General features: G+C 36.2%; 2 protein-coding genes across 2 annotated transcripts; both read left to right on the forward strand.

Annotated features, from left to right (window-relative positions):
• Window positions 1-5,583: 5,583 nt before the first annotated feature.
• Window positions 5,584-7,679, forward strand: LOC110869331 (putative F-box protein At1g47390). The gene is made up of 2 exons (XM_022118631.1): window positions 5,584-6,366; window positions 7,311-7,679. Exons 1-2 carry the CDS (start codon window positions 5,584-5,586, stop codon window positions 7,677-7,679), a joined length of 1,152 nt encoding a protein of 383 aa, XP_021974323.1.
• A 5,267-nt stretch (window positions 7,680-12,946) lies between these two features.
• On the forward strand, window positions 12,947-14,388 carry LOC110867588 (putative F-box protein At1g47790). Its single transcript, XM_022116566.2, has one exon. The coding sequence runs from the start codon at window positions 13,053-13,055 to the stop codon at window positions 14,175-14,177; it is 1,125 nt and encodes a 374-aa protein (XP_021972258.1). The 5' UTR covers window positions 12,947-13,052; the 3' UTR covers window positions 14,178-14,388.
• The last annotated feature ends 12,859 nt before the right edge of the window (window positions 14,389-27,247 follow it).

A 27,247-nucleotide genomic window follows, 5' to 3' on the forward strand; every position in this document is an offset into this window, starting at 1 on the left:
AATGAGGTCGATTGGGAAGATGTGATTGTTGAGTTCGAGAGTACAATCACGGAGTATTGAATTAACGGCAATAGTTCTTCCTGTAGCGACTTCGACTTCGAATGACGAGGATAGATAAGAGCGCTTACGACTAAGGAGCTTCTCGAATTCAAATGACACAAAGCAGTTATCGGCTCCAGTATCAAACAAACATGATGCATAAATACCATTCACTAGGAACGTACCATTAACCACGTTGTTATCCGCCGGAGCCTGGCGGGCATTGATGTTGAAAGTTCGGGCATGGGCTGCTTGCTGCTGCTGCTGAGGCTGCTGTTGCTGCTGGGGCTCTTGCTTGACTACCCTGTTCGGGCATCTGTTGGCAAAGTGGTTAGGGTCACCACATGCAAAGCAGACTCGAGCATTGACTGCTGGTGCTTGAGCTGCTTGCTGGCCCTGAGGGGCAGGGAGTAGAGCTTGGTTGACAGTAGCTTGAACTGGGGCTTGACGAGGACCATAGCGACAGTTCGCAGTGAAATGACCGTACAGATTGCAGTGAGCGCAAAAACGACAAGCTAGACCCACTGGATGATGATACGAACATGTCGGGCAGAGTGGGTGAGGGCCTGTGTATGCACGCTTCGCTGGCGGTGCATTGATCACTGGAGCTGAGCGCTGGTGGTGCTGCTGTTGAGCTGGTACCGCTTGCAGGGGAGTGGCGTTTGTCGCGGCAGCACAACTCTTGTTTCTGGAGCTGTTGTTGTTCTTCTTCTTCCTTCTTGAAGACTTGGAGGATTGAGCAGATGAGTCGGTGGGTGTCGCAGTGGCTTGATGCAGAGACTTGGTTTGCTTATCCCAGAAACCAGACTTGACTCGCTTATCGTTGATCTCAGCGGCGAGTAGGTAGGTTTCTTCGATCGTTGCTGGCTTGGAGGCGTGAACAAAATCTGCTACACAGTCTGGCAGAGCTCGGATATACTTCTTGATGGTCATCTCTGGAGTCTTGACCTGATCGGGACATATGATACTAAGCTGCTTGAAGCGAGCAGTGAGGGCAGCGTTGTCACCGTCTTTCTGCTTGATGACCCAGAATTCATCCTCCAGCTTTTGGCGTTCATGAGGAGGGCAGAATTCATCGATCATAATTGCCTTCAGTTCCTCCCATGTCAGCTCGTAAGCTGCATCATTCCCACGCTTGTTTCGTTCAGCAGTCCACCAGTCTAGAGCACGGAACTGGAAGACGCCAGTAGCATTGAGAGTACGGAGATTTTCGGGGCATCCGCTTTGTCGCGGGGTGACTTCAACTGAGTCAAACCAATGAAACATGGCGGTAGGGCCATCCTCACCGGTGAACTCCTTCGGTCCGCATGCCTTAAACTGCTTGAAGCTAAAAGCGGTCTTGCTTGAATCCTTAGGGTTCTCAGCTCGGGATTCCTCAGACGTTTTGCTGGCATTTTCATACACCTCACTCACGGCTTTCGCCACTTGTTTGGAGATGATAGCAGCGAGACGTCGGTCTCTCTTTTCTTGGCGAGTAAGACGGTGACGTGATCCAGACGACGACATGGTCTGCAATAGACATCGTCACAGGACTCAACACAACGTAATCGAATCTCACCTCACACGTCTACTACTATCTAAAGCTTAGAATTACGTCGAAATACGTATCACATAAACACATAAGCACATAACCACATATACACGTAAGCACCGAAGCACATAGAACACAGAAGCACAGAAGCACAAAACACAGACACACGTAAATTACCTAGGCATTTAATCACTGAGGTAGTCAGAAAACAGAAACCTATCCTTCAAAGTTCGCGTGTCGTTCGAATATCGTATCGAATAGCATCGTATAGTATAACCTAACTTAGTCGTATAGCACAGTATAGTATGATACCGTCTAGATTTGCGATAGCTGGGTGTTGATTAGGGATAGAATAACAGTACGAGTCGTGTGTTGTTGATTAAAATGATAGCAGAATCGAACATCATCCCAAAATAAAACAGAGAAAGCAAATATAAACACAAAACAGAGAAAGCACACATAAACACATAAAATCAACAAGTGTACTTGATGACTTGTCAAATTCGAAACATATAAAATCGAGAGATAGATTGTCTGCGGCTACTAGACATCGACTAACCAAGGCAACTCGACTATTCACAGTAGACTTGTCATCACTTCCGACTCTAGAGGTTGTGTTTCTGCCTCGATTCTTGGGCATTCCACACGCGCCTCCTAGGTCATACTTGTGAGTTCAGGTCGTTGGAGTCCATCGAAGCTTTGGTGTGATGAACAAAATACAGAACAAACTGCTAAGGTTAGGGTTTCACCCCTTGGCTTAGCAATTTCTTCCTTGTTTTTAGTAAAATCGAGAAGAACTTTCTTCAAAATGGGGGTTTCACACCTGATTTGGTATAATTCTCCTCGTTTATTGACGAAAATATCGAGATGAAGGAATAAAATCCCCATAAGTCAGGAAATTTAGTCGGGAGTTTGCGGTTTTCACACCTCTTCCTGACTGAATCGCCTGACGTTAGTTGAAAATTTGAGCGCAGTGATAGTGAAGAATTACAGAATAAAGCACATAAACTGGGTCTGATGGTTCCTAACTATAGTCTAGGTCTCTAAGACAGCGACCCGGACTAGGTCGTGTCTGCCTAATTCCCTATAGTTATGGCTCTGATACCAATCTGTCACACCACAACCGATGGCGGAATCATCGGGGCGCGGCACTGAGCGAAGCAGATTGTCCAGAAGTTTCCACAACAACTATTATTACAAATTCAGTTTAATGATACGTCCCATACCGTATCCTAAATAAATAAACAAGTTATCATAGAAGCAACTAGGCAAATAAATTCCGTTCCGACAACTCAGATTTAATTATTACAACCCAAATGAATAAAGGTATTGCTTGAAGTCATTAAGACTTATCCGGACAAGATCTACAGACAGCTAATTCCATAGACCCCGGATCGGACAACTCCAACGACTCCATGGCAATTGTTTATTTGCTTCTAGAGACCCCTAGGTAGACCACGACCTACAACTATTCATTGGCCTCTAGAGCTTTATTCTAGCCTCGCTTCCCTAGCAGATAAGCATCCTAATTACCTATCACATACGTTAAAATATTGTCAATACATAAAATGTAAAGGTGAGCACACAAGTTTAGTAATAGCATATAGAGTTCGAATAGTTTACGCATAACCAGGCACGTACGCAGAGGAAAACGATGCATGTTAATTATCGACATGGGACCATCGATACCAACGACTGCGGGTTGACCGTCCGAGACGGTTCGCAATACATGATTACCACCGTAATCCATGCAAGTATTTGTCCTTAACAACCCCCGTGTGAACGGGTGCTGAGTCCAAACTATAGTACTATGTTGCTAAGGCAGGTAGATAGCATTCCACGTGTAAACATAATAAACAGCATACATTTAGTCAAGTAGCACATGCAAATGGTCAGCATTCAAATAGTTTGTGTTTGATTGTGATTTGATAGGTAACGTATGTAACACCCAAAAGTGCTAAAAGCAAAAAGGGATCGAGTATACTCACAGTGATTGATTGTGGATTGGAGGGAGCGCCGAGAGTAAGATTAGCCTGAATAGTTCGATAGCATAATAATAAGTAACGCGGAAAAGTAAACAAGTATGGATGGATCGAATGGGCTGGTCGATCGAACGGCAGGTTCGATCGGACGGCCTGTTCGATCGGCTGGTATATCCGATTGGACAGTCCTGTTCGATCGGCCGGTTGGCTCGATCGGTTGGACCATTCGAGTGGATTGTTTCTTCCTCTGGTGTGTTTGTGTTTGAGGATTTGAACTTTTGAAGTTTTCGTTGCAGCATTCGAGAACACTGAAGTGTTCCTACCTTTCAAGTCGGTCGATCGAGCGGTTCGCTCGATCGGCTAGCTCACTCGATCGGCTAGGAACTTCAGGAGTGGTCCTCCACTGAATGTCACTCGATCGAACAGTCTGTTCGATCGGCTGACATTCCTTACTACGAACGAGTTGTGAAAACGATTAAGTGTTGAAGCATAGTATCTCATGATCCGAACAGTAATGTTTACCAATCGAGTGACCCATTCGATTGAACATTACTTCGTCAATACTATACTTCAAAAGTTTGGAAGGGTGGGACGCCATGTGTTAGCCGATCGGCTGGCCCGGTCGATCGGCTGGTGTGTCCGATCGGCTGGGCTGTTCGAACAGCCTAGCCGTTCGGCCAGCATTTCTGACCTGGTCGGCCTTTCGTCTAACACTTGGCTGTTTGTTTATTTGTCATTCTTTCAAGGTAACTTGACAACGTGTTGAACTATGATAACCTCCGTTCCTACTTGTTCCCTTGGCTCGAACAGGAATCACCCAAGTCCGGCCGGTGAACGATTCGGAATGTCGGTTTTAGAGTTTAACCCGAAATCGGTGAACCTTGTTCATAGATCCCGAATCTCGAACCTTTTAACTGTTTGAATTATTAGTTAGCCGGTTCAAGCTTCGTTTCTATCGGTTTGAAGGCTTTGAGTGTAAAAGAGTTGAAAGGAAGTTGGAATTCCTTCTTTCAATCCTCCACAACTTGTGGATGTTTAGATTTTTGATAAATCTTAACTTGTTTATGTGGAAATCGGTTAGATCTAAGCTAATCATAGTGGAATGAGGCCAAAACATGGTGTTCTTCAAGAACACCATGATGACATCACCCAAGAACACTTAGATCTTGATGATTTCACGGTTAAAATCCAAGTTTTAAAAGATAGAAAGGTGTAGAATCAAGTAATGATCAAGAACGTACAAGAATTAGAGTGAAAACTTACCGGGATTGGGAGAAATCTGAGAAAAAGTGAAGAAGATAGCTGGTTCGGTTAGAGCTTTCCAAAAATGGAAAGTATGACAATGACAGCCCTATTTATAGGCTTCCAAAAGAGGAAAGTGGCAGCCGATCGGCTGGCCTGTTCGATCAGGATGCTTCCTGTTCGATCCGCCACGCACTTCGAGTATTTTGCGACGATTTTCGATGTTTCGATTTCGATGGACGATGATACGGATACGATAGAGTTCCTAGTCAAATTACTTTTAATCCCAACCACTATATCTAACATACAATCTTCTATAAGTCATGTTTCGATGTCGGTTTCGATTGAGTTCGATTGCTTTTCGAGTTTCGATTCGGTTTTCGATTGATTTGCTTAAATACCACACCAAACATAAAGTAAGCACGCACAAGTAACACATAAGGCACACACATACGTATAATAATACCAAAATTCGCATAATTCGAGTCTCGAGTTCGATTGATTGTTAGATCGGTTTGATTACGGATTGGTTATCTTTATCGCATTGTTACTTCCTATCATTCACAGTCGTAGATCGGTTCGCGTTAAAACACATTCGATTACTTCGGTTCTTGCTGATTACAACACTTACTCCACATAATACAACTAAAACACAAAATCGACTATCTACAGTCAAAGAAAGTCAAAGTTGGCTTGGACTTTGACTTTGACTTTGACATTCGAAAACACGGGGTGTTACACCCTCCCCCTGTTAAATGAAGTTATCCCCAAATCAAAATCGAACTGAAAATGTCGGACAACATTCCTTTCGAACTCCAAGTGGAAATCATCAAAAGGGTTCCTGTCAAATCTTTGCTTCAATTCAGATCTGTTTCAAAGCAATGGAAATCGCTGATCGATAGCTCAGAATTTATTGCTGATCACACCCTCAAACATTCTCAACTGCATCATCTACTGGTAAGGTACACTAAACGTTTTGAGATAAAATATGTTTCGATTGTTGATGATGATAGTTTTCTCCGACGCAAGTTTTCTCCGACTGTTCCTCCGACTGCTAAGCTACTTACCCATCCTCGAATGATCGCTTCCTCTCATGGATTGGTGTGCTTGTGTGGTTTTGCTTATGATCTCAAGAAGCATCTTATTGTTCTTTGGAACCCATCAATTAGGAAATCTGTTGAAATTGAGCTGCCGAATAAATTGAATGCTCTGGGTTTTGGGGTTTGTCCTAAAACTATGGACCCTAAGATTGTCAGGATTACGCGTAGAACTAACGCGCAGGTTTATACATTAAGCTCTGGGGCTTGGAGACGCGTATCAATAAATCTGTGTGTGCCCGGGACCGGGTTTAGGTTTTGTTCTTATCAGGTGGTTATAGATGGGGTTATTTATTGGATTACTAATAATACAAGTGGATCTTGTGATAAGCTAATTTCATTTGAATTGACAAATGAAGAATTGGGAGTGATAGAGCTTCAAGATAGTATTGAAGACCCTGAGCATTTATGCATCTCTAAGCGTAAGGAGTCTCTTGTTGTGCTTAATTACGATAAATCAGACGTAGCTTGCGATGTATGGATGATGACCAAAAATTAGTGACCCAAAATCCTTGCTTACAAAACTATTCACTGTGAGTTTTAACGCATTTCATGATTCGGTATATCATAGAATTGTTGGATTTCGGAAGAATGGTGAACCGATAATTGAACGCCTATGTAGTGGTGGTGGTTGTCGAGTAACACTTGAAGTTTATGAACCCTGTACGGAAAATAGCAATGATATTTGGACTGATACGCCCTTCATGATGAAGCATGATTCGTTCTTCATGACGACCTTCTACACAGAATCACTACTTTTGCTTAATCACCCTGATTCCATCATTCATTGACGATGATGATGATCGTGTGATACATAGTAGCAGTAGAGTTATTAGGAGGGTTTTTTTTCATTTTAGTAGGCATCTAATTTCTCCATATTACTAGCGGTAGCTGTTTCCATGTTGTTTGTTATTTAAACTCTAAGTTTGATGGAATGAAATGATCAGAAAATAGGCAACAGTTATCCTTGTTCTTCTCTAATGTTCTTGGGAGATTAGCATTTTATCATTATTTGGTATTGGATTGGTTAAGCTAAATATTGTGTGCGTATGTGAAATGATAAGGAAGAGAGTAGAGTATAGATATAGAAAGCAGAGGATAAAAGCTGATAGCAAACAAAATAATGGGTTGGTTACCAACTCCGGTTTTCAACCCGAACCCAACTTGATTTCGAACCAATTTTGGATGAACCCGGTTTGGAAGCTAACAGACCTGAACCTTGTCGTGCATAATCCTTTCACTTCAAACCCGGTTTCAACTGACTCAGTTTAGTCAAAAACCGGCTACTATTTATCTAAAGGACCAAATGGGTCAACCGGTTTAAAATTTATACGAAATGTACTAAAATGCCAGAAAAAACTCCTGAATTGTTATGTTAGAAAAAAAAAACTTAGTTTTATTGTCGTGTGTACTAAGCAGTCAATAGCTGATAATGATAGCTTCCCCCACCACAAGTTTCCCCCTTTTGTTCCTCCAATTGTTAAGCTATTTGGGCTTGTGTCAATACTCGATTGCTCTCACGGATTGGTGTCTTTGTTCGGGTTTTCTGAAAAAAAAAAGATACTGGTTGTTCTTTGGAACCCATCAGTTGGGAAATCTGTTGGTATACGTATACCAATTCCGTATGGATCCCTTGTTTTTGGTATTGGAGTTGGGGTTTGTCCTAAAACTAGTGACCCTAACATCGTCACAATTGTGCGCTCTTACAGTCGGTCTGAAATGAATTCAGTTGGAAGGCTGAGGTTTGTCGGTCTGAATTCAGTTGGAAGGCTGAGGTTTATACGTTAAGCTCAGGGTATTGGAGAAGTATATCATTGAATCTACGTTGGCCACTTGGCCTCTTAATGCAGCTAGTATTTTAAGTAGGGCAGTGGTTATAGATTGATGGGGTTATTCATTGGATTGCTTCTGATAATCATCCCCTTCGGATTATTTCATTTGATTTGACAAGTGAAGAGTTCGATGAGGTAGAGCTTCTAGATAGTTTCACACGCGCTAAAGATCTTTCCATCTCTAACTTTAAAGGTTCTCTTGTTGTGCTTGTATACATTAAGACTGCCATGGTTTGTGATGTATGGTCCGTGATAAAAACTGGTGGTCCAAAATCCAAGTTTACGAAACTATTCACCGCTAGTTTAAAGCGAAAAGATGATAGAATAATTGGATTTAGGAAGAATGGTCACTTGATAATGCAGCACTAGGGAGCATGATGATTTACCGGTAACAACGCTTGAAGTTTACGAATCCTGCTCTGAACACAACAATCATCTTCTGGTGTCTGTAGCCTTTGATTCGTGTATCCTGAAGACCTTTTACACAGAATCGCTACTTCTGCTTAAACACTCTGATTCTGTCATTCTATGATGATTGATGACCGTATTTCATAGGCCTGGCAAATAAAACCCATTTGGGTTTTTTGGGTTATTTTGGGTCATTTTAAAAATGAGAATGGGTTAAAATGGGTTAAGAAATAACTAAGGATGGGTCAGGATGGGTTATATGATATCTATTTAAGATAATTCGTGGGTAAGGATGGGTATTACACAGGGTACATGGGTAACTCAAAAAAGAGCATCACAGACAGATTTTTCATCTTTTCAAGTGTTCGTAGAGGTTGGCTTCACAAATAATAAAAATTTAAAAAAAAAATAAAAATAATAAAAATTTTCTAAAAAATCCAAAAAATTCTAAAAAAATCCGAAAATAATAAAAAAATGCAAAAAAAAATCTAAAAAATGCAAAAAATTCTAAAAAATCAAAAAAATAATAAAAAATCAAAAAAAATTCTAATAAATCAAAAATATCCAAAAAAATTCTAAAAAATAAAATAAAATTATAAAGAATAAAAAATAATAATTAATCAAAAAAATTCTAAAAAAATCAAAATAATCAAAAAAAATCCAAAAAATTCTAAAAATTCTAAAAATAAAAAAAATCTTAAAAATAAAAAAAATCTAAAAAATCAAAAAAAATTCTAAAAAATTATAAAAATAAAAAAAATAATAAAAAATAATAAAAAATCAAAAATACAAAAAATCAAAAATCAAAAAAATCAAAAAAAATCAAGAAAATCAAAAAAATTCTAAAAATAATAAAAAATCCAAAAAATTATAAAAAAACTAAAAAATAATAAAAAACCCAAAAAATTCTAAAAATTCAAAAAAGAAATTTTGGGTTTTTTATTATTTTTTAACTTTTTTGATTTTTTTTAGAATTTTTTGGATTTTTTATTATTTTTTATAATTTTTTTGATTTTTTTGAAATTCTTTAGATTTTTTAATTTTTTTTGAATTTTTTATTATTTTTTTATTTTTAGGTTTTTATAAATTTTTGATTTTTTTGAATTTCTAAGATTTTTTTTTATTTTTTGGATTTTTTGGAATTTTTTATTATTTTTAATTTTTTTTGGTTTTTTTGATTTTTTTGAACTTTTTGCATATTTTTTTATTTTTTAGAATTTTTTGAATTTTTTATTATTTTTCTGATTTTTTAGAATTTTATTTATTTTTTAGAATTTCTTTGATTTTTTATTTTTTTTTTTAATTTTTGGATTTTTTGGAATTTTTTGGGTTTTTATCAGTTTTAAATTTTTTTATTTTTAGAATTTTTTTTTAGATATTTTATTGTTTCTTTTATTTTTTAGAAATTTTTTGATTTTTTAGTATTTTTTGAATTTTTTATTATTTTTTTTGTTTTTTTGAATTTTTATTTTTTAATTTTGTTATATTTTTGAATTTTTTGGATTTTTTTTAAATTTTTTTGGATTTTTTAGAATATTTTTGATTTTTTTTAATTTTTTTTATGATTTTTAGGGTTTTTTAGAAGAGTTAATTACATAGTTAGTCCCTGTGGTTTGCACAAAATAACATACTTAGGTACTAATTGTTTAAAATCACCTTCTAGGGTATTAACTTTTCATTTTGTAACGTTTGGAGGTATTAACTTCTAGGGTATTAACATAGGTAGTCCCTGTGGTTTGCACAAAATAACATATTTAGGTACTAATCGAATGTGATTTTAAACTTAAAAATAACGCTAATACCTCCAAACGTTACAAAATGAAAAGTTAATACCCTTGAATGTGATTTTAAACTATTAGTACCTAGAATGTAACGTTTTTTGATTTTTTTTATTGAGTTAATTACACTGTTAGTCCCTGTGGTTTATGGGAAATAACAAGGTCAGGTACTAATATTTTAAAATCACGTTCTAAGGTACTAACTTTTCATTTTTTAACAATCTGGGGTATTAACACTAACTTTTGTTAACTTTTCTGTCAACTTTGAATGAAATTACTATAATACCCTTTTTCAACTACAAGGGCTATTTATGTAATTAACTTTATCTTAATCCAGGGACCGTTTGTGTAATTACTCTACAATGCTTTCCCACTGTGTAATTACTTTGTCTTAATCCACTCTACAATCGTTAAGTAGGAGGGTCAGCTTATCAAAACTGATTCTTGAATCCACCTAAACGGCTTTTTCAATCCTTTTGTTGCATAATTTCATCAAATTAAACCATCCTGTCCATTCAACATCTTCAAGAAAGAAACAGAGCATAAATGGAAAAGGGTTAATTGACCAAAAATCAAAACTGAGAAAGTAATCCCCACAAATAAAAAACCTTTCTTAGAATTTTGATCGAGCAATTGGTGTGCAAAGTTTCATCTCATATGGTAATTTCAGATTTCAGCAAATAAAATGGTTCTTTTTTGTTTAATTCTCGCCCAAATTTCTACACAAAATCCGATTCTTTAAATGAATCTAACATCGACGTATACACCAAAATCTCTACAAAAAAATTCACACATTGAACATTTCCCCCAAATAACCACACATAAATTCATCAATCAATTAACATAACAGAATACAAAATAACTCGCTTATGATGTGTCGCCGTCACTTGTAGTTGCAGATCTGAGTTGCAGGTCTGGATGGCTAGTAGTGGTAGTGTCAGTTTGGGGTGAGGTGGGCGGCGATAAGAGTAGAGGGTGGTGGCCAACGGTGGTCGAACGCCGGTGACCATCATCATCAGTTATGGGGAACGGTTGTGTGATGATGCTGGTGGTTGTCTGGGTTGTGTGAGAGGAATAGGGTGGGTAGAGATGGGTTGGGTTTTAGTCAAGTATAGTAATTACACAAATAGTCCCTGAATTAAAATTAAGTTAATTACATAAATGGCCATATAGTTATAAAAGGGTATTTTAGTAATTTTACTCTAAGTTAACTGAAAAATTAACAAAAGTTAGTGTTAATACTTCAGATTGTTAAAAAATGAAAAGTTAGTACCTTAGAACGTGATTTTAAAATATTAGTACCTGACCTTGTTATTTTCCATAAACCACAGGGACTAACGGTGTAATTAACTCTTTTTTATTTTTTGATTTTTTGGAATTTTTTTAATTTTTTTAATTTTTTAGATTTTTTTTATTTTTTATTGTTTTTTTTATTTTTTGAATTTTTTTTATTTTTAGAAATTTTTTGTTTTTTTGTTTTTTATTTTTTTATTTATTTTTTTTATTTTTTAGAATTTTTTTATTATTTTTTTTATTTTTTGGATTTTTTAGAATTTTTTAGAATTTTTTGATTTTTTAGAATTTTTTTTTGATTTATTATTATTATTTTTATTTTTTAGAATTCTTTTGGATTTTTTATTATTTTTTGGATTTTTTTATTATTTTTTGGATTTTTTAGAATTTTTTTTACTTTTTTTATTATTTTTTTGATTGTTTATAATTTTTTGGATTTTTTAGAATTTTTTATCATGCCCAAATCTATCTTGACAAAAACTTATCTTGACCTAAATCAATTCTAACTTATTTCTTAATAAACCTATCTTAACCCAAACCCATCCTAACTCATACCCATCCTAACCTATTACCTAAACCTACCCAACCCACCCATTTTGCCACTCCTAGTATTTCATCATGATATATGTTTGGGATAATTGGCGCGGATATTCAATCCTTTGTGTTGCAAATCCTTAATCTTTGGTTGAAAGTCGATCTAGGGTGGTTTTATGAATTTATGATGTGGTATTTATCTAAATGGCTGTACGATTTCAACCCATCCCTTGCTAGTATTTATTTTTTTTTAAACCTTTTTTTTTCTCGCAAGTCTACATCTCATAACATTCTTGCAAGCATACATGTAAGGGTCGCAAACATCCTTGTAATACATATGTTTTTGTTCTATCAAACATTTTCTAGCAAGGATCATTGTGGTTGGTTTAGATTGGTTTTGTTCTTTTCAAATATCCTTGTATATCATGATAGGTCTCATGTGTTTGTGCGTCTCTCTTTATATATATGTGTGCCGCTACTGGTACAAGGATAGACTTGTCGTTGTACTTGGTTATGTGTCCACCCGTGTATCAAGCTTAAGTATCCTGACATGCTTAGTTATGATAAAAGAGCCATGGTCTACGGTGTATGAACGATGAGCAATAATGGAGATCCAAAAATCCTCATTTACGAAACCATTCACTGTTAGTTTTAAGGCAGCAAATGATTCAATATGCTATAAAATTATTGGATTTAGGAATAATGATCGACCATAATTAAACACTATGTAATCGTAATGATCTTTAGAGGGTGTTTGGAAATGACTTATTGACTTATTACCTTTTTCTTATTAGCTTTTTGGAAAAGCTAATAAATCATTTTCAAAAGCCAGGATTTGAAACTTTTCCAAATGACTTGTTGACTTAGTGGCTCCAATAAGTTAACAAGCCATTTCGAAACTCAATCCCAAACACCCCCTTAGTAACGGATAATTGAACAAGTATGTCAGCGTGATGACAATATTGAAACAATACCAATAAATTGTTCTTTTTTCTATCTTCTGAACCTGTATACACTGTTAGGGATTTCTTTAGAAATAACCGGTTTTTAAACGATGTACCGGTTAACCTTAACCGGGAAAAAACGAAAAAAATGACAATTAACCAAAAATAACAAGTTAAAGTAATAACCAGTTAAAGCACAAATCAAAAAATAAGAAAATAACTGTGTAAACCTATTACTAAAATGAATCGAAATGTTCACTTCTAATCAGGACTCATCCATGATCCAAGGCCCATTGTACATGAAGCCCAACAACCCTAAACTCATATTTCAGTTCTTCCCTTCAACGCTTCCAGAATGTTGAAACCCTAAACATGAAAATCCGTCCAAAAATGTCGGATAACATTCCGTTCGAACTCCAGGCTGAAATCATCAAAAGGGTTCTTCCTGTCAAATCTTTGATTCGGTTCAGATCCGTTTCAAAGCAATGGAAGTCTCTGATCGATAGCTCTGAATTCATCACTCATCACACCCTCAACAACAAGACTCAGCCGCAACATCTACTGGTAAGATACCCTAACGGTTCTGAGATAAAATATGTTTCGATTGTTGATGATGACAGTTTTCCCCGACACAAGTTTTCTCCCACTGTTTCTCCGACTGCTAAGCTACTTACCCATCCTCGAATAATCGCTTCCTCTCACGGATTGGTGTGCTTGTGTGGTTTTGCTTATGAGCTCAAGAAGCATCTTATTATTCTTTGGAACCCATCAATTAGGAAATCTGTTGAAATTGTATTTCCTTATACATTGAATGCTCTGGGTTTTGGGGTTTGTCCTAAAACTATGGACCCTAAGATTGTCAACATTATCCGTGAAGCTAACGCTCAAGTTTATACATTAAGCTCTGGGGCTTGGAGACACATATCAATCAATCTGCGTGTGCCCGGGACCGGGTTTAGCTTTAGATCTTATCATGAAGTTATAGATGGGATTATTTATTGGGTTACTTGTAATGAGAGTGGATCTTGTGATAAGATAATTTCATTTAATTTGACAAGTGAAGAATTTGGATTGATAGAGGTTCAAGATAGTTTAGAAGACCCTGGACATCTATGCATCTCTAAGGTTAAGGAGTCTGTTGTTGTGCTTAATTACGATAAATCAGACGAAGCTTGCGGTGTATGGATGATGACCAAAAATGTTGATCCAAAATCATTGCTTATAAAATTATTCACTGTGAGTTTTAAGGCATTTCATGATTCGATATATCATAGAATTGTTGGATTTAGGAAGAATGATCAACCGATAATTGAACACCATCGTAGAAGGTATGGTTTTCGATTAACAACACTTGAAGTTTATGAACCCTGCACGGAACAGAGCAATGATATTGGGACTGATTTGTGCTTCATGATAAATAATGATTCGCGCTTCATGACAACCTTCCACACAGAATCACTACTTCTGCTTAATCATCCTGGTTCCATCGCTCATTGATGTTGGCCGTGTGATACACACCACGTTGCCAACATCTACGTTGGTAGTAGCAGTAGAGTTAATTAGGAGGTTAATTTTATTTTCATTTTAGTAGGAATCCAGTTTCTCCATATTATTAGTTAGTGGTAGTGGTAGCTATTTCCATTTTGTTTGTTATTTATATTGAAAGTTTGACGGAATGAAATGATTAGAAAATTGCAACAGTTGTTCATGATCTTCTCTAATGTTCTTAGGAGATTTATCTAAAGGGTCAAATTGGTCAACCATCTTCAAAGTTATCCTAAGTGTATTAAATTGTCACAAAAGGAAAGAAAGTCCACCTAGTTTTAAAGACTTCAGAAGTCCAAAAGAAATGGATAAACAAGTATTTGGAGGTTGGCCCAACTTGCTTGTTTTGACTTGCACTAAAAGGCAAAAGTCAACATGTCCTTTGCCCAGTTTGGGTGACTTATTCCGCTTTATCTTCTATTAAAAAAATACAGCCGAATCAACATAGTAATTTTAGAAACTTACTCTGGTCAATTCAAGTCTTGGTTTTAAGAAGAGAAGAGGTCTAAAACCGAGACGCAAAGCACAAAAGTGGTGGTCTTTTCGTACCCCTGAGGCGCAAAGTGATTATATAATTTTTTATATATACCATAGGTTTTTAGAATCCCCTATCCAAAATATAGTTGTAAATAAAATTAATATATGATTTTACCTACAAGTACAAGCCAAAAAACCTACGGTACAACAGTTTGATGCATAAAAACACCCTAGGTACAAGAGGCGCGCGCCTCAAGCCAGAAAGCCCCCAAAATTGCGTTTTTTTGGCGCTTCTTGTTAAAAGCGCGCCTCGGGCTACTAAAGGCGACAAGGCTTGCGCCTCACGTCTCACGTGCGCTTTTTAAAACCCAGCTAGGAAGTACGAGGTATTCTTTTATCATGACTAGCCTGAGAGTAAAAATTTAGAAAAAAAAAAGTTTCTTATGAACTAAAATTATTTCATGAAATTAATGATGACTAGCCTGAGTATAAAAATTTAGAAAAAAAAAGTTTCTAGTGAACTAAATTATATAAATCATTGAACATCTGTACTTTATCATTTGCCCCTGCTGCTATGTTTACGAATTGGTCCTTATTTACAGGTAAAAAGAAGTGTTCGGGCTTAAAAAGTTATAAAGAAAGAAAGAAAGAAAAGTTGATTAGTTTTCTTATTAAGTGAAAGGACGGTCATTAACGTACCTATGATTGTTCTTAACCGGTTCAAGTGTTCAACTCCAAAACCCCATTTTTTTTCTTCCTTTTGCAGAAACTAGAAAATAAACGAAACAAGGGCTAAATTAGTAAAATCACATAGCAAGTTGAATGTATTATGAGGACAATTAACCTCCTGAGATGTGTGATACCTGATGCAATGAGATGAAAACAATAGAAATTCCAAGCATAAAATTTATAGTCAAAGTGTGACCAAACAAAGCTGCAGATGCAAAGCCTGTGAAGATCAACTGTTGACGAGTATTTTTTCATAATCGTATCTGCATGCCATAAATCGGTTTTAGAAATTGTGATGAACAAATTTTCTAGAAGTTATTTGATACTTTGAACTAGTGCTGCATTGTTTGTAATTAAAAGCATTGTAGCTTTTGAATGAACATCCTTGAAAAATATCAAGGCTTTCAGATTTTTTGTAAAACAAGACTGTACAAGATGATGATGACATCATCATGATCCACGACGTTCCTCCGTCGGTTTGACTCGACATGCAGTGACGACAACATGATGATGATGATGACATCATCATGATCACGTCATCATGGCGTCATTATGGGAATCTTCCGTGCCCTCTACAACTAGATACAGAAAAACTCTTCAAAGAAGAAACCTGCATTGACCTTCACAAATAAACATGTCGATTAAGTTATGATTTATCTAAGTTGTCAAATGGGTAATTATCCGAAGTGTATTAAAATGCCAAAAACAAAAAAATACTAAACCGTTTTATTAGAAAAAGATATTACTTGGTTTTAAGTCATATGCTCTATAATTGGATTTAGGAGGAATGGTCAACTGATAGCGCACCACGTACGGTTTAGTGGTAACAACACTTGGAGTTTACGAATCCTCCGAAGAATACAACAATGATCTTGGGATGGACGAAGCTAAGTCAGTGTTCTAATTAATGAGCTCCTACTCAGAATCACTACTTCTGCTTAATCACTCTGATTCCATTGTTCAATGATGATGGTCGTATGCTTAACAAAATAGAAAAAAATGGATGAATAACTTTCTTATTAAATTAAGTGAAAGGACACTCATTAATAGCTGAGTACGTATGATTCTTCTGAACCGGATCCAACTCTAATAAAATCACATAACAAGAAATTCCGAGCATAAACTTTATCGTCAAAGTGTTATCAAACAAAGCCGCAGCTGCTTTATAGGTTAAAACACTTCATACTCAAGCTGTTCGCTATACATTTCCATATTGTGCATATGCACAAAGGTAACTGCACAAGAAAGGGGTTGAACCTAACTTCCATTTAAACTTGTAAAAAGTACTAATTAGTTGGAACCTAGACAACTAGACTTAAGGCTTAAAATGAACAAAACCAAACACAAGTTCTCTTGAAGTAACCAGTCTTTTCGCCTATTTAAACGTTACACCCCAACTTAAACAAATTATAAGTACCATTATCTTTAATAGAATATTATTGTGCCATTATTGTAATTATTGTAATTAATAGTTTTGAATTATACGAGATCTCAAATTGATCTCCTTTGTATTATTTAAACCCTTGAATGTTAATGAGAAAATCAAGGTTTGACAATTATCTCTTCCAATATGGCAGGGGCACTGCAATACCTCACTTTCACTCGGCCCGACATCAGTTATGCGGTGCAACAGGTATGTATGCACATGCACGCGCCCAAAACAGATCACTAGAATGCTCTCAAGCGCATCATCCGGTACATTCATGGCACGGTCTCTTACGGTCTAACTCTGTCACCTCACAGGGATCCCGCACTTCTTGCTTATACGGATGCTGACTGGGCTGGTTGCCCAGACACTCGTCGCTCTACGAGTGGTTATTGTGTCTACTTAGGAGACAATCTCGTCTCCTGGTCCTCTAAACGTCAGCCAACCATCTCCCACTCTAGTCTTAGCATACGGTCACCTCCCGCTTCGACTGCGGGGGTGTAATAGAATATTATTGTGCCATTATTGTAATTATTGTAATTAATAGTTTCCAATTATACGAGATCTCAAATTGATCTCCTTTGTATTATTTAAACCATTGAATGTTAATGAGAAAATCAAGGTTTGACAATTATCTCTTACAATAATCTTAAGCATTCACATTCCATTTCTCATCCTCAACTCTTAATTAACTAAAAACCATCCTTGTCCTTAGTTGTTTAACTTTAAGAAACTTCTCACATCTTTTTTTCCCATATCTATCTCTCTTTTTAATTAAATAATTATTTTTCCATTACTATTATTCTTTCTTTTTCTTCAGCTCACAATTTATATAATCTTAAAAGTGAATTATTTGGCTCCAACTTTGTCTAAATCACATTTTTACCCCTTAGACATTTACTTTTACCCTAACTTTTCCTTTTTTTTAATAAATATCTAAAATGTCACTCTAAGTTTAAAAATATAATTTCAATGGTAATATTTTTAACTAATAACATATAATTTCAATGTGATTTCAACTTCTTTCTTAATACTTACATAAATCCCTTTGTAAGTTTCCTACGTACCAATCGGCTCACATTATCATCATCATACTCAGTAAATTTCACCAATAGCAAAACTAAGGTAGGGTATGAGGAGGGTAGGATGTAGACAGTCTTACCTCTACCCAGTAGGAATAGAGAGGCTGCTTCAAATGAGACCCCCGGCTCGATACATTATGATCGACGGTATATATTCGTACAATAAGTTTCCTAGGTATGAGTCGGGTCGCATATAATATGTTTGGACTTAACGGTATGAATTTGAGTTAGTCGGGCCGCATATAATACGTTATGACAATACGGTATATATCTGATTTACTTTACGTTTTAATCCAATCGCAATGCTTATATAGGTTACATTGAGTTCATTCGGTTACGTCAAAACACACGTTTTCATATCGTTACGTAACGCTTAGACTAATCTATTCCACAATTGTAATTTACCCGTGCCGCAACGCACGTGGGTCTTTTTACTAGCATATAAAAAAATGAAAGGGGAATGGATAGTAAATCCGAAATATATTTACTAGTATATAAAAAAATGAAAGGGGAATGGATAGTAAATCCGAAATATAAAAAGATTCACTTTAATTTCCCAAATAAAATTAAAAATGATATACGAGTGGTGTCTTTTATTGAGTTCTTTCTATTTTCCCTTAATTTTTTAAGTATGTTATGGGCCACTATGGGATAGAGTCCAGTCCAGGGATGCTCTTGTAACCCAACAGCCCAATATTTACATCCCTACGCCGTCGTTTTGCTTCGAATCTTCATTTCCTCCCAAGTTTTTTTGTAATTAAACCTAAAGTTATCCCCAAATCAAAATCGAACTGAAAATGTCGCACAACATTCCTTTCGAACTCCAAGTGGAAATCATCAAAAGGGTTCCTGTCAAATCTTTGCTTCAATTCAGATCCGTTTCAAAGCAATGGAAATCGCTGATCGATAGCTCTGAATTTATTGCTGATCACACCCTCAAACATTCTCAACTGCATCATCTACTGGTAAGGTACACTAAACGTTTTGAGATAAAATATGTTTCGATTGTTGATGATGATAGTTTTCTCTGACGCAAGTTTTGAGATAAAATATGTTTCGATTGTTGATGATGATGTGCTTGTGTGGTTTTGCTTATGATCTCAAGAAGCATCTTATTGTTCTTTGGAACCCATTAATTAGGAAATCTGTTGAAATTGAGCTGCCGAATAAATTGAATGCTCTGGGTTTTGGGGTTTGTCCTAAAACTATTGACCCTAAGATTGTCAGGATTACGCGTAGAACTAACGGGCAGGTTTATACATTAAGCTCTGGGGCTTGGAGACGCGTATCAATGAATCTGTGTGTGCCCGGGACCGGGTTTAGGTTTTGTTCTTATCAGGTGGTTATAGATGGGGTTATTTATTGGATTACTAATAATACAAGTGGATCTTGTGATAAGCTAATTTCATTTGAATTGACAAATGAAGAATTTGGAGTGATAGAGCTTCAAGATAGTATTGAAGACCCTGAGCATTTATGCATCTCTAAGCGTAAGGAGTCTCTTGTTGTGCTTAATTACGATAAATCAGACGTAGCTTGCGATGTATGGATGATGACCAAAAATGGTGACCCAAAATCCTTGCTTACAAAACTATTCACTGTGAGTTTTAACGCATTTCATGATTCGGTATATCATAGAATTGTTGGATTTCGGAAGAATGGTGAACCGATAATTGAACGCCTATGTAGTGGTGGTGGTTGTCGAGTAACACTTGAAGTTTATGAACCCTGCACGGAAAATAGCGATGATATTTGGACTGATACGCCCTTCATGATGAAGCATGATTCGTTCTTCATGACGACCTTCTGCACAGAATCACTACTTTTGATTAATCACCCTGATTCCATCATTCATTGACGATGATGATGATCGTGTGATACATAGTAGCAGTAGAGTCATTAGGAGGGTTTTTTTTTCATTTTAGTAGGCATCTAGTTTCTCCATATTACTAGCGGTAGCTGTTTCCATGTTGTTTGTTATTTAAACTCTAAGTTTGATGGAATGAAATGATCAGAAAATTGGCAACAGTTATCCTTGTTCTTCTCTAATGTTCTTGGGAGATTAGCATTTTATCATTATTTGGTACTGGATTGGTTAAGCTAAATATTGTGTGCGTATGTGAATTGATAAGGAAGAGAGTAGAGTATAGATATAGAAAGCAGAGGATAAAAGCTGATAGCAAACAAAATAATGGGTTGGGTACCAACTCCGGTTTTGAACCCGAACCCAACTTGATTTTGAACCAATTTTGGATGAACCCGGTTTGGACGCTAACAGACCCACAAGGTTTGAACCTTGTCGTGCCCAATCCTTTCACTTCAAACCCGGTTTCAACTGACTTGGTTTAGTCAAAAACTGGCTACAATTTATCTAAAGGGTCAAATGGGTCAACAGGTTTAAAATTTATACGAAATGTACTAAAATGCCAGAAAAAACTCCTGAATTGTTATGTTAGAAAAAAAAAATTAGTATTATTGTTGTGTGTACTTTTATTAACTTTAATGGAGTTTTTAATTTTAGTTGTCTAATTTAAATAAAAATAATAAAAAGATCTATATAAAATTTTAGTAAAATATAATAATGATTGAAAAACCATTACAAGTTGCAATTTAAAAAAGTGAAAAAATTGACATGTTCGTGTGTTAGTGATGCGGCATACACTTTGTAACGTGACGGATATAGAAAATGAAGCTATTGAGATGAACATAAAATCAGTTAACCGAATCGGTTTTTAACAACCGAACCTAACCCAACCCAAACCGGTTTATGTTCCACATCGGTAAGAAAACAATCCAATTATTTGATTTTATTTAATTGAAAAAAAACTACAAAAAACTGTCTAAAATGGTTCAAAAACTATAGAAAAATTAATAATAAACTCGTATTTTATGTTTTTTTTTTACTTTTTTGTCGTTAAAACTGTTAAAAAAAAGTGTTCGCAAGAACCAGTTTGTTCATAGAAACCGAACCGAAATCGGTGTTTCAAACCACTATAAAAAACCAACCAAACTGGGAAGGAACCGAACCGGTATCAAACCGCAGGTTACGTAGTCTAAGGGGTTGATTAGCAACTTCTTAATGTTAAGTGCTGAACCAGTAAGAAGTCTGAATCATTAAGTGTTGAACCAATAAGAGGTCTCAATCATTAAGAGCCAGAATAATGTTTAACCATTTAGAGGCTAACTTTTTAGCATTTATCCAGAGATATGTTACATGTAACATAAAATTTTAAAACTTATTTTAAAAATATTTACTAAGCATTTTTGGTTTTTTGAAACCAAAACGTTCAAAAATATGTTTATTACATGCCCTAATTTTTTTAGAAAAAAAAGTTTGTTACATAGTGTTTTTACAAAGGGTTTTCATCGTTTTTGCAACTTGGGTGAGTTTTTGTCAAATAATGCTTATTTTTTTAAGTTGTATAAAAATGTTTATGTATTTTTAAATAGGAAACGCATAAAAGGGAGCCGACTTTTAGAAACGTGTTTGTGAATCGTTTCACCGAATATGGGTACGGGAACCATTCCGGAATGCGGATTCCATTCCGAGAAATGAAAAGAAATGCCTCGAAGAGTCGCCGGATTTAACGGCATCTACAACAACCTCGCTTACAATCGTGGTAGATCGAACGGGGCTAGGGATGTAGACTTGATAGCGGAGGCTCACAATCGCTAAAAACATAATAAGTTTCACTCATTCACACCGGAGCGAACTTGACAAAGCTTAAAAAGAAGCACCAAATGGCATCTCGTTCAGTGGCGGAACTAGAAAAAAAATTCAGGGGTATCCTAATTTTTTTTTTAGTGTAAGGTTCTTCCTAAGAATTCAAGAGCTCTTAGGAGTCCTGTGCAGCTAATAAAAGGGGCCCTTAAAAATTTTCTTTTACTAAAGGTCATTCCCAATAATTCGAAAGCCCCTAGGGGCACTGTACGGCTAGTGTGTGTATATATATAATTACTGGGTTACAGAATCGTGTATTACATGAGTTGAATAAAAAAATGTTAAATACTTCGTAATATGATTTCGAAATTATAATATGATAATATTTTAAGACAAGATATAATTGAAATTATGTATTACTTAGATATTGATACGTGTGCAACTATTTTTAAAAGAAAAATTGTTCATCAACCTTTCTTGATACATAATTTATAATATAGTGTCACTCTTTAATAACCGGTGTATCACACACTGAAGAACGTTAACAAATAACCTTATATAAAACTTTAAATATTATTTAAAAGTTTTATAGATATTATTTAGTTTGTAATATATATATATATATATATATATATATATATATATATATATATATTCAACAAAAAAAAACACCTAAAACTTATTAGTGAGTAAATCTAAACTGAATTAAAGAATAAACAAAGTAAAAACTAAAGAAAACAAACAAGTAATATTTACAATGAATTAAATAAAGTAAATTGGATAAAAGGGACTTTGACTCTAATTGTGACTTTCTGACATGACAGAGATGTTGTTTTTTTTCCCTTTTTTATTCATCTTTCCCAATGTTCAAACTAAATAAAGTTCATCTTCTTCAACTTTTAAAAAAGTGCCGCTGCAACTACTTTTTGTGGCCGGAATTTTCACCGGAAAATTTCATTTCATATTATTTTCACCTATCTTTAATCTTTAGGGGTATCCTAACGTTTACTTAGAGGTATCCTTTATAAATAAAACGGAGATTTGAAAAAGAATTACACTTCGCTAAGAAAGTTGAGGGGTATCCCGGGCAACCCCTGACCATTAGGTAGATCCGCCCCTGATCTCGTTCCACTGATAGACCAACGGGAAGCACCGGTGAAATGACCGAAGACCACATCATCTCAAGCCACATCGGATGCGCGCTTGCACTTAAATTTAGATGACTTGAATTAAAAGTTTGAGTTGCCGGAAGAACCAACTCCTTCCCTTGACCTAGTTGTCGAGATCGTGAAAAAAAAAATAAAAGGTGGCGACCACGGTTCATCTTCAACCAACTTCGACATCGAAGGGCAAGTCGAGAGTCTCGATGCGAACATCAAAAGATTGTTAGCCCTCAAGGAACAAAAAACCGACGCCTACAATCTCACGGTTCTTGAGATGAACACCGATTGTATGTTGGATTTGGACAAACATGTAATTGAAAAAAAAAAAAAACAAGATTCACCGACTCATCCTATGTGAGATGGAGGATGAGAACAAGGAAGATGACGAGTAGTTTTTCCTAAGGATTTTTAGGTGCAACTTTTTTTCTACTTTTTTTTAGAAATATAAATTTTACTTTAGGTTTTCTAGGATTTTAAATTGTATTGTACTTTTTATTAACTTACATGGAGTTTTTAATTTTACTTGACTAATTTAAATAAATATAATAATAAGATTCATATAAGATTTTAATAAAAAAAAAAGTAATGATTGAAAAATGATTGAGGTGTGTTTAAAAACATAAAAGTAGTGAAACCATTATAAGGTGCAGATAAAAAAAAAAGCAAAAAAAAATGTGGTTTGGTGATGTGCCAAACAATTTTCATGATCTGATGCTTAAAAAAATTACAACCATTACACTTAGAGATGGGCATAATCGGGTATTTTGAATACCCGGAACCGGGTACTACCCGTACCCGGGTTCTGATATAACTAAGTGGAACCGGGTACACTGAGGAACCGGATCCGGGTTCAACCCGGGTAGAAGTATAAAAAAACGGAACCGATGTAGCCGGTTACGGGTATTTTCGAACCGGGTTCGGGTACAGTTTGAAACTGGGTACGCCGGGTACTGACAGGAACCGGTTCTGTCGGGTCCTTTCAAACCAAAAGCTGAATAACACTGTTTGAAATCGGTTCCAACGGATATATGACCGTTGGAAACCGATTTTATATTAAAGAAATTGTTTTTTTTTTCCTATAAAACCCCAAATTCTCACCCTTCACTCACATTATTACCCCAAGTTCTTCATTTCACTTTCAAGGCTTTTTGAATCACCAACTTCGCCATCCTATCACGAGCTATCTTTTGTTCCTAGCGAAATATCGTACCATCTTTTGAGAGTTGAACTTGACCGGGTGTCAAATCTTTTAAAGCTTTACAAAACTTTTTAGCATGCTTCGCTAGAGTCGAGTTAGAGTCCTTGCTTAACAAGGCGCCACAATGTTTACATTGGGCCTTTTGCGAACCGTCACTCATTTCGACCAAGTCCCAATTGCACCATACTTCTGCATTGCGATTATGTGATAATGTTCCAGCAACATATGGAGCGGTTTGACTTGAAGGAACATTATTGACGGATGGAGAATTTGTGGTTTTAGAGGTCTTTGAAGCCATTGTAGAAAAGTATTAGAATTTAGAAGTAGAAGAAAATGATATAAGAAGAATAAGAAGATTGGTGAGTTAAACAAATGAAATTTGAAAACAATATATAGGAATTGGTTCTAACAGCTAGTAACCGGGTACAACGGCTAGTAACCGGTTCCAACGGATAGAAACCGGTTCCAACGGATATATTGGGCATTTAATGCATTTAATGAGAAAGCAACGGATAGAACCGGTTCTAACGGTAACATAATACCAGGTATACTATACTGGAGGAACCGGGTACTGTTAGAACAGGGTACAGGATAGGAACCGGGTACGGGTATAGACCGGGTAGGGTTAAGAACCGGGTACTACCCATTTATTATGAGAAAAAATGGAACCGGTTAGGAACCTCCGGGTTTTTTGAACCTGGACCCGGTTCTCCTATGTATCGGGTACGAACTGGAACCGGTTCCGGGTCGGTTCTACGGGTTCGGGTTTGGAACCGGGCATTATGCCCATCTCTAATTACACTTATGGTGCGTTTAGTTCTCAGAATTTTTTGAAATTTGAATTTGTATAGGAATTATAATTTAAAGGAATTAGATTTGGAATATAAAAATTTTAATTGGAATTGGAATCTCAATTCCATTTTTTGATGTGTTTGGTTGTCAAATAAATTGAAATCTATCACCCCGGCACCCACCACCGTTGATTCGGGTCAAAACGGTTCGGGTGGGAACAGTACGGGTTTAAACTTGAAATGGTGAGGGTTGAAACTGTAGGTCCCTCTCGGAGGATGAGGTTCAACCTTAACCTTGTTATACTAACACACTAGCAAGTGCGGAATCCAAGCTAGTATGCAAACCGAGTTTAAACAAGCACAAATACAACACACAAAGTTCACCGATTAACACCACTTGTATTAATGCGAATGAAAGGTTCCGGTTACAAGCACAATGTTTACAAATCAGTTTTGCAAACCCTCTAGTGTGTGTGTGTGTTCCTGGACAGAATGCTCTCAATATCTTTCTATCTATCTGTGTGCATCTGTCTCTCTATCTGAAAGTGAACACATTGCATGGGTATTTATACCCAAACATAGCAAGTCTTGTCGAAGGATCAGGATGACTGCTCGATAGATGATCTATCGAGCATAAAGCTTTCGAAGGATACACAGGGCCTCGGAGGATGATCTGTCGAGGTCCATCAATCATCCATCGAAGCATTCTTTCGATGTCATCGATGGATTGAAGCAATCCTTCGATGGTCCATCCTTCGACACAGACATTGTACAACCATATACTAATTGTTTGGCCAAGTCAAACCAGGAGGACGGTTGACTTGGTCAAACTTACATGACTAACAAGGACATCGTTTATATCGTGACCGAATACAGACAAAGTACAGACACAAGTGCACCAACAAACTCCCCCTTGGCTGTATCTTTGTCTCGATCTTGATCATCTTTGATCTTCGTGTCTTCAAGACTCTGATGTCCTTTTAAGTCTTCAATGTCGGAGGATCTTCAAAGTCTTCACGTCTTGAAAGCAGAAAGTGTATCAACAAACTACCCGTATCATGTAGGAAGTGTGTTGACAAACTCCCCCTTAATATGAGCTCCCCCTTGAGTTATGCTCGTGAATGACTTGATCTTCAATGCTTGAGATCCTTGTGGTGTTGATGATGGTCAGCGGCAACTCGATCATGTTTATCTTTTGAGTGCCTTCGCGTCGTGTCTTCATTCCGAAGCTTGTCATCGACTATGTTCTCTTAGCCTTTAGGATCTGCACATGCAAGAAATCTAAACGCGTAATGAGAACAACTGCTTGGAATATAGTTAGCATAAACAAATGACACACGTATGACCATGTCACAATCAAACACCGTCCGACAGTTTGAAAGTTTAATAAATTTGTCAATTTTAGTCTTTAACTTTCAAAACATGCAAATTTCGACCGTTTATGAAGATTTAGTCAATTCGGTTTTCGTTCAGGTTTCAGGTAACGAAGACTCGAGCTCCAACATCGTACGATCGAAAATGAAGTAGAGATAAAATCTTTTTGGCTTTTACAAAGTTTATATTAAAACACACGTAAAATCTTTTTGGTATTTTTTAATATTTGAAATGTAAAGACTGAAAGCAGTAAATAAATATATACAGACATTCTTTTTGCGAGTTTCGAGGGTAAGAGAATCATATCAGTGTACGGTCATGCCAAAACGCTCTTGTTGTTCAATTAGTTAACATTAAGATAAACATCCTATAACAATTATCGGTATTGTTGTCCACTTAAGCTCAACTTATCAGATGTAATCATGGCGAGGGGATACGTTAAGGTATGATTTATACTTACCGACCGGTGTTCATCCACATCACGACACATTCCCGTATCAAGGTATGCACGAGAATTCATCTTACTGGTGAGTATACTGATTATCATCTGTTTGACCGTATATGATGTGAGATTCTCACTTATTTTGATTTGAAAACAAGTCCTATGTGATAGAATCACTTATTTATGAGGAACTTGATTTTCATATGCATGAGGGCACAGGAGCAAGTCCGTGAACAGGTCAGTACTTCCGTACAGCAGAGAGACGAACTTGACTCCCGGATAAATGTGATATTTTATCACTTATTTGATTTGGACATGTGATTGTTTATCACTTATTGAGGTCGAATGCAATATGTAATATGTACACGTATGTATAGTATCATGGAAGATCTAGACTTGCGTCCCCGTTATTTTTCGGTAAAAGATACAACCATGATACCCAGATGATAAGCAGCATAAAGACCGAATATCTCAGAACCTCGGCAATTTATCAAACGAAATTTCGGTACTAAGACCATATGCCAATGAATGGTTCCCACCTGGTCTTTAGTCAATTTAAGATTTATATCACCATGCACACTTTAAAATGATTGTGAGCCTACCGATACATCTTATATAGAGCTGCTTATCGTTTTTCATTTAAGGTTTAAAGAGGTTTGGATAGACCACTGATGTACTA

Source organism: Helianthus annuus, chromosome 7 (assembly GCF_002127325.2).
Source record: "Helianthus annuus cultivar XRQ/B chromosome 7, HanXRQr2.0-SUNRISE, whole genome shotgun sequence".
In the NCBI taxonomy this organism is placed as follows: Eukaryota; Viridiplantae; Streptophyta; class Magnoliopsida; order Asterales; family Asteraceae; genus Helianthus; species Helianthus annuus.